Here is a 6,840-nt window from a genome sequence, read left to right as displayed (position 1 = left end):
AATTTGAGCCCAAGATGACTACTAATGTCCATATACTGCTGTTTCCATGTAGTGCGAATTATTATTATTATTATTATTATTTATTTATTTATTTATTTTGTGTGTGTGTGTGTGTGTGTGTGTGTTCTGAGAACCTTAGTATAATTCCCCTTGAACTGGAATTTTTCTCCTTTCTTGACTGCTAAATCTTGGATGGACCATTGAATGTTTAAGCTTGTTCATAGGATGGTGGAAGAGACGATCCTCAGAGACCAAACATCCTAAGCAGCCCCAGACAACGTGGAGTTTAAGTAACTTCATATATACGATCGCGCCTGCTTGTTCTGGCATCATGATTTGCTGGTTCGATAACTTCGGATGGTGAGAATCTGAGTTTGCAGCTTACTTTCTGTCCGCCCTAGGGAATTTCTGAGTCGTTTAACTTATTGTTTCTCATTAACAACTTGCCTCTTAGGAAGCTTTTTTCTATTTTCAGTATAATCTTAGAAAGCTATTTGTGTTCGAATGAGGAAATTTAATAAGATATATTGGAGAGGCTCAATGTATGGGGGACATCAATTTGATGCAGATTCGTCTGACTTGGTTGAAAATCCAAAGTTTTCTGAAGAGTACAAAAGTAATTTGGATGTGTCGTCACTTCAAACACAAGTAAACATCGTTCGAACAAACCAAACACATGAAACTGATTGGCACAACAAAAATGCCAAAGTTTAGTCGCTGCTATGCTTTTCTTCATTCCAATCTTCTCGGCTTCAACATTGCATGCATAGGATGAAGCTTATGAGTCGTCAGTCCAACCGTATCGATGTTTTCTTCCTCACCATCCTTCAGTCGCCATTCAAACTCCTGTACTAATCTGCCAATGGCTGTGCAAGATATTAACAAGGCCTGAAGAGCTCCGGCACAAACCCTCTTCCCTCCTCCAAAGGCCGATGTCTTGAACAACTCTACCAGGTCATACTTGTCATCAAGAAATCTCTCAGGCATCCACTCTTCTGGTTTGTCATATATCTCTTTGTCCATGTTACATCCATATATGTTTATAGCAATCTAAAACGACATAATTCAAGTTTCAAATTCCTAATCCAATATGTGAGAGGTCGAATTAACATAAAAAAACCATGTGCACTTATCTACCTGGCTTCCAGCTGGGACAAAGTACCCTCCTAATTGGGTATCTTCATGTGCATAGCGTGGAGGAACTATTGGAACTGGACTGTGTTTCCTCAGAGTTTCATGGAATATGGCATTCAAGTACGGAAGCTGAGACAAGTGGTCCTCAGTAAGTGTTTCAGAACCACAAACTTTTTGAATCTCCTCAACAAGTCGATCCTGTAAAGGAAATTACAATAGTTGAGAATAATAACGCAGAAGAGAGGAATCTGGAATTTTTGTATATTGTAATATATCTATTTGTCTAACAACAATTACTTGAAGCAAGTAATAAAATAAGTGATAATAGAAAATATGTAAAAAGTTAATTAATTAGCTATACCTGGCATTTTGGATTCTTAGCAAGTTCATACATAGCCCACTCTGTTGTGACCAGAGTGGTATCAGAAGTCTCGATGATCGCCTCCCAGAGCAACATGGTGATCTGCTCCTCGGAGAGAGTCTTGGCTTCAGATATCAAGAAGTCAATGTAACTGTCTGCTTCCTGCTTCAGAAGTTGATCTACTTAGTATGAAAGCTACAACTAATTCAAGAAAATAAGTTGAAGCTGAAAGGACAATGTTCTTGTTTGGAATGGCTGCTCAAAACTCGTTTCTGCTTAAAGCACTGATCAGCATTTAGTACTGGCTAATTATTTTGAAGCCGTCCACGAAAACACTTCCATTTCAAAGCCATCTATTTTGAAGCCGTCCAGAAAATGCAAGATAAACCCTTAAATATTGAAAATTTCATGGTTTTTTCAGTTAGAGCTATACCCGAGCTGCATACTCTGGAGCATACTTCAATGTCAAGCCAGACAGAAAAACTGTATTTTTTTTTTTCCCTAAAAGTGTTGAAAATAAATTCTCAAGAAAACTTCCAAACAAGTACTACCTCCCCTGAAGCAATTCTCCGTTTCTGCTCCTTGAGCAGGGCTTTCGCCACCACATTCCTGTTGAAAGCCATTTGTTCCATCTTCTTGTCGAAGCTTTTCCTAGGAATCCATCTCAAGTAAGGAAAGAAATCCCTCCAGTCCACCTCAATAGCACCAGCCATCATGTCTGACACCAAAACCTTGAACATTTCCTCTTTGGACAATGTTGTCCCAAGTTCCTCCACATATACGGAATTCACATCTTGTCCCAAAGCCTAAAATGTAATTACCAGTTGACCCCAATTTTACTCTTTTCCTTTTTTGTTACTGTTGAGAAAGGATAGAAAAGGCAGGTAGCTTACCTGTTTGAGTGCCAGCGCAAAGAGTTCACTCTCAAAGACTTTCCTGAAATTGACCGCTTCAACAGGATGGTCATCTATGAGCGCATGATATCGCCTAGTAAGGTTTTTCATCATGGTGTCTCGGTTGGATCGTAAACGCTTCTGCAAATAGATGCGCACAAAATGCAGTAAGTCTCCCTCCACCCCAGTCCCCCCCTCCCCCGGCGGCTCCGCTGACTGGAACACTTAGAGGAGCTCCTGTGTCAATCACTTCCATTCCTCTCATTAGACCATATGTAGCACTCACAGCTACAGCTATAACTCGATTATTTCCTCATAATTGCTGTACCTCACAAGTCACATTGATTTCTTGACCGATAGTATCTCGACCTTTAACCACCAGAGCGTTATAAATATTAGGCATCTTGCCTGGGGGAAAGGCTACATCTAGTACTGGACCAATGATGAGTTAGCGTATCAAGAATACAGCTTGACTATTTCAGGTAGATATCTATTCTCCTATCAATTTTTGTGAACACGTCTTCTTCACTCTTAATCTATAACTGTTCACAAATGTTCAACCTACGGAAAATAAAACCATCAATAACTATGGATGATTTGGAAAATGTTCCCTGATTATAGCACATAAATCAAGATTATAGAAGCTTGACAGGCATGCAAAAGTTTGCACATGTCCAAAGAGGGTCTTCAAGCAGCTTACCTGAGCGTTCGGGCCCAAGACACTTGCAAGTATGTATCGCTTCACCATCTTGTGGAATTCGTCATAGTCACTCATGGCCACCATACATTTATCAGCTGTTAGGATCTTCAGGGCATTTGACAGCTGCCTCGTAGAGATTGATGGGTATCTAGTAACCATAGCCTGAAAGAAGAAAGGAGAATACCTGAGCGTTCCACAAACAGTTCAGACCAGACCATCCAACTAGCACAAGAATTATTACGAGCAAGGTCCCCAGTGCAAATTTTCCTGAATTCTGTACTTTCATGAAACTTCTTACAAAATTTCTTAATCCTACCCCCAAGATTTTACAATTTCTTTGTTTAACTTGCTTGCTAGTCTAAAGTCATGGGTCTGCAACTCGATGGAGACGTTCACAATTCATAGAGATCACTAACAAACCAGTCCGCCAGACCCCGAAACGTCAAGAAATGGGATAAAGAGTATGTAAAGATTTCTATTGGAAAGGAAGAGACTCCTTCGAAAGGTTGTATCAAAAGTTCCACTGCACATTAAATTAGACAGATTTGTAAACAGATAGGATCTCTTTAAATTCAGTTTTTCCTTTCTCGTTTTCTCAAAATGGCTCCATTTTTGTTAGCTAATTCCAAGTATATTGACTGGAAATATTTAGGCATCCCTGCCAATCTTTTTCTTTTTCTTGCCAAAACAAGTCTCGGGCCGTGGAACATCATTATGGTAATTCGCAACTCACGTGGAAAAACAAGTAGTTTCCAGAGAGTCAAGTCACAGTGTAACTAATTTTTCCGATCCCTTTCAACTTCTTTGCCCTTCGACCGCACAACAACGCCACATTATAAACAGGGAAGTAGTTTATGTAATATGAGCTTTAGTAAAAAATGCAGGGACTTGTGATGATCCCACCAAGCAAGAAAGTCTATTTGACCAAATGACAAGAGTCGTCTGTATATACCATGGTACAGCAGTCACCGGCCCGTTGACAGACTTAAAAGAAGCTAGCTTTGAGGGCGAGATAAGGAAAACTTCTCCGATACCAAACTCCAGGAGCAAGATAAAGAAATTTTGTAGGCAACATCATATCTTATGTCCTATATCTTATAGAATCGCACGAAACACCAAGCTACCAGAGTGGCATGGCTTTCACCAGCCCCCTTTTGGTCCTTCACTAGCCATTATTAGTATTACCTCTTTGGTAACATCATTGTTATTGAGGACCACCATGGTAGTAGCACCAGTTTTGATAGAATAAACAGGGCCATATGTTTCAGCCCACTTTGTGAAGGTCATGTGAGGTTTCTTCTCCTTCAGTTGAAGCAAATTCCCCACGATGGGCAACCCAGGAACCTCTGCATCAAATTCAAGGGCCCCCATAAACAAACAGAAAACACAAAATTGTCATGACAAGACACAAAAGGCACTCACTTTTTTTTTTTTTTTTTCCAATTTCATGCTCAGCAGAAGCAAAGATTACCCGGTAAAGGTGGAAGCGCAAGGCCATTCATCTTCTGGGTAGAGCCGAATTCCCTCAAGAAGAAAGAGAACAGCAATAACAGTGAAAGCTGGTAGGAATGGCCGTAGTAGCAAAAGGCTAGGGCAGTTCTTGCAAATCTTGGAGCATGGACATAGCCGTTCAGACGAAACTCCAAAGTGAAGAGTGGGTGATTCTTGCATATCAGGAAGACAGCTTGGGGCTAATTAATATAGCAGGAACTGCTCCATGGACAGATGGGTCGGAGGCAATTAAAAAACACAGAACCATTGAAGCATGCAAGACGAGCAACAAAGACAAAGTGGAAGCGAAGGGTGAGCGCGGCTGAGCGAGGGCGAGGGGATATGCGATTCCGGAGATGGTGACCCATCCGAGCGATCCGGGTCTAGTCGTTTTCTTCAGATGTTAAGGTTGTCGGAAATTCAAAAAAGAAAAAAGAAAAAAGGTTCTCGGAAATCCCATAAAAATCCGGCCTTTTTTTTTTTTCGGTCAGAACCCTTTTTCAGTTTTCTTAAAAAGTAGAGAAAGACGACCGCTTGTGAGTATTCGGACGAGACAGAAAACGTTGCTTTCGGAGGCATCTCTTTGTTCAGATTCCGACGAGACAGAGCACGCTGATTTCGGAGGCATCTCTTTGTTCAGATTCTGTTGCCTTTGGGGAAGGATAGAACCAGGCAAAAGGAGGGTTTTTTTTTTTTTTTTTCTAATTTAATTTTTTTTAAAATATATATATTTATAAATTTACTTTTTAAAAATAAATAATTACAGATTTTGGTCTCACTCGATAGCCCAGCTGCCTAGTGGGAGGCTCGGGGGGCCTAACCCCCTCTCCCTATTTGTGGGGGGGCCTCCCTGTGTTTCCCGGCGGGGGTGGTGGTGGTGGTCTCCCACCACCCTCGCTTGGTATGCGGGGGAAGGGGGGGTCCCCACGCTCAGCAATTGAATTGCCGAGCGAGAGTGGGGGTCCCCGGCACCCCGCATTTTGCGCACTGCAGCGTTAGGCGCCGCAGGAGTGCAGATGCTGCCGTTTTTGCGCCTACCCCCCTCTTTCCTTCTTTAAAATTTCATCTCCCTCTCGTTTTCTCATTCCAAAAATTTCTCTCTTTCCAAACGCTTTCTCGCCCTTTGTCTCTCTCTCTTTCAAATGTTCTTCCTTCATCTCAGAACGTTCTATCATTTGTTCTGTCTTTCAAACGCTCTTGCTGTCCTTCAAACGCTCTCCCTTAGACGATTTTCTTTATAGTTAAGTATGAATTTTTGTTTATATGATTTATATGTTGTTAGTACTACGTTTTTATGTTAATATTTAAATTAATTCGGTACTTTTTCTTCACAGTTTGAGGTTCTTATTCGATGCGTACGCTCTCTCGATAATTTGCGGTAAATTTCGTTTTCATTATTTTTTGCGGTTTCGTAAGTATAGATTTATTTATGTGATTGTTATTTATATCTGAATCATCTATGTTACATATAGGTTATTAGTAATTTGTTTTAAATTTTTGCGAATGTAAATATTGTTTGAAAATATTTATTGTTTTAGGAGTTTAAAATGAATTTTTAGGAAAATAACAAAAAAAAGGTTATCAAATAGATAATACGAGAAGTGCAGAGTTGGATTTGACTTGATTAAAAAAATATTAACGAGATTAGGGCGATTTTTTTTATTTACCCTATCTCCAAGTATACTATCGTGTTTTCCTTCGTGGCTTTCTCTAGCGGTTCTATTTAAAAAAAAAAATTAACAGCTAAAGCCGCTATAGAAAGCCAAGAAGGAGAACACGATAGCGTATTTAGAGACAAGGAAAATAACAAAATTCGACCTAATCTCGTTAAATTTTTTTTGGACTCATTTTCGCAATTATGTCCATATTCATTTCTAGGTGATCAGATGGCCCGAGAATCGCAGGCCGAATTTGACCCAGTCCAAAAAATAGTTTTTTAAAATAATTTCAAAATTCGAATAATAAAAAAAAAAAAATGATTAAAATCATAGAAAAGAAAAAAATTGAAAAAATTCATTGAAAATTCGAAACATTCATTGCTGTAATGGCCACAATCAACTGGCTATGGACTATTGTGGATATTTGGCTCCCGATTTAAAAAAAATAACAATTTTGCCATTCTGGCAAAATCTCTCCCAAAAAAATCGCTAGAATTCTGGAAAATTCCAGAAAAATAGTAAATTGCCACAATCAACTAGCCAAATCCTAATTTCGGTATTTTGACTTTTCGTGCTTTTGAAAATGATGATTTTTCCCTTTTT

General features: G+C 39.5%; 1 protein-coding gene across 2 annotated transcripts; it reads right to left on the bottom strand.

The window, feature by feature from the left end:
- Window positions 1–572: 572 nt before the first annotated feature.
- LOC115727473 (ent-kaurene oxidase-like) lies at window positions 573–4,855 on the bottom strand. Of its 2 annotated transcripts, XM_048274478.1 has the most exons (8): window positions 4,560–4,855; window positions 4,274–4,434; window positions 3,089–3,250; window positions 2,389–2,529; window positions 2,047–2,301; window positions 1,496–1,657; window positions 1,138–1,332; window positions 573–1,050 (listed from the first exon to the last, which is right to left on the bottom strand). In XM_048274478.1, exons 1-8 carry the CDS (start codon window positions 4,588–4,590, stop codon window positions 733–735), a joined length of 1,425 nt encoding a protein of 474 aa, XP_048130435.1. In that variant the 5' UTR covers window positions 4,591–4,855; the 3' UTR covers window positions 573–732. The 2 variants fall into 2 exon arrangements, with proteins under 2 accessions (XP_048130435.1, XP_048130436.1); XM_048274479.1 differs by lacking the exon at window positions 2,047–2,301.
- Between the last annotated feature and the right edge of the window lie 1,985 nt (window positions 4,856–6,840).

The sequence above is a fragment of the Rhodamnia argentea genome, chromosome 2, assembly GCF_020921035.1.
Source record: "Rhodamnia argentea isolate NSW1041297 chromosome 2, ASM2092103v1, whole genome shotgun sequence".
Lineage (NCBI taxonomy): Eukaryota > Viridiplantae > Streptophyta > Magnoliopsida > Myrtales > Myrtaceae > Rhodamnia > Rhodamnia argentea.
The sequence above is the reverse complement of the archived record's forward strand: the minus strand, read 5'-3'. Positions and strand labels throughout refer to the sequence as shown.

What these genes read in the sequence shown, in the direction of transcription:
- LOC115727473 (XM_048274478.1), bottom strand. Translation starts at nt 4,590, where the DNA reads ATGAATGGCCTTGCGCTTCCACCTTTACCGG. An exon ending in TGCGCTTCCACCTTTACCGG is followed by an intron (nt 4,435 to 4,559) that starts GTAATCTTTGCT and finishes AATTTGATGCAG; the next exon opens with AGGTTCCTGGGTTGCCCATC. An exon ending in TTGCGCTGGCACTCAAACAG is followed by an intron (nt 2,302 to 2,388) that starts GTAAGCTACCTG and finishes ATTACATTTTAG; the next exon opens with GCTTTGGGACAAGATGTGAA.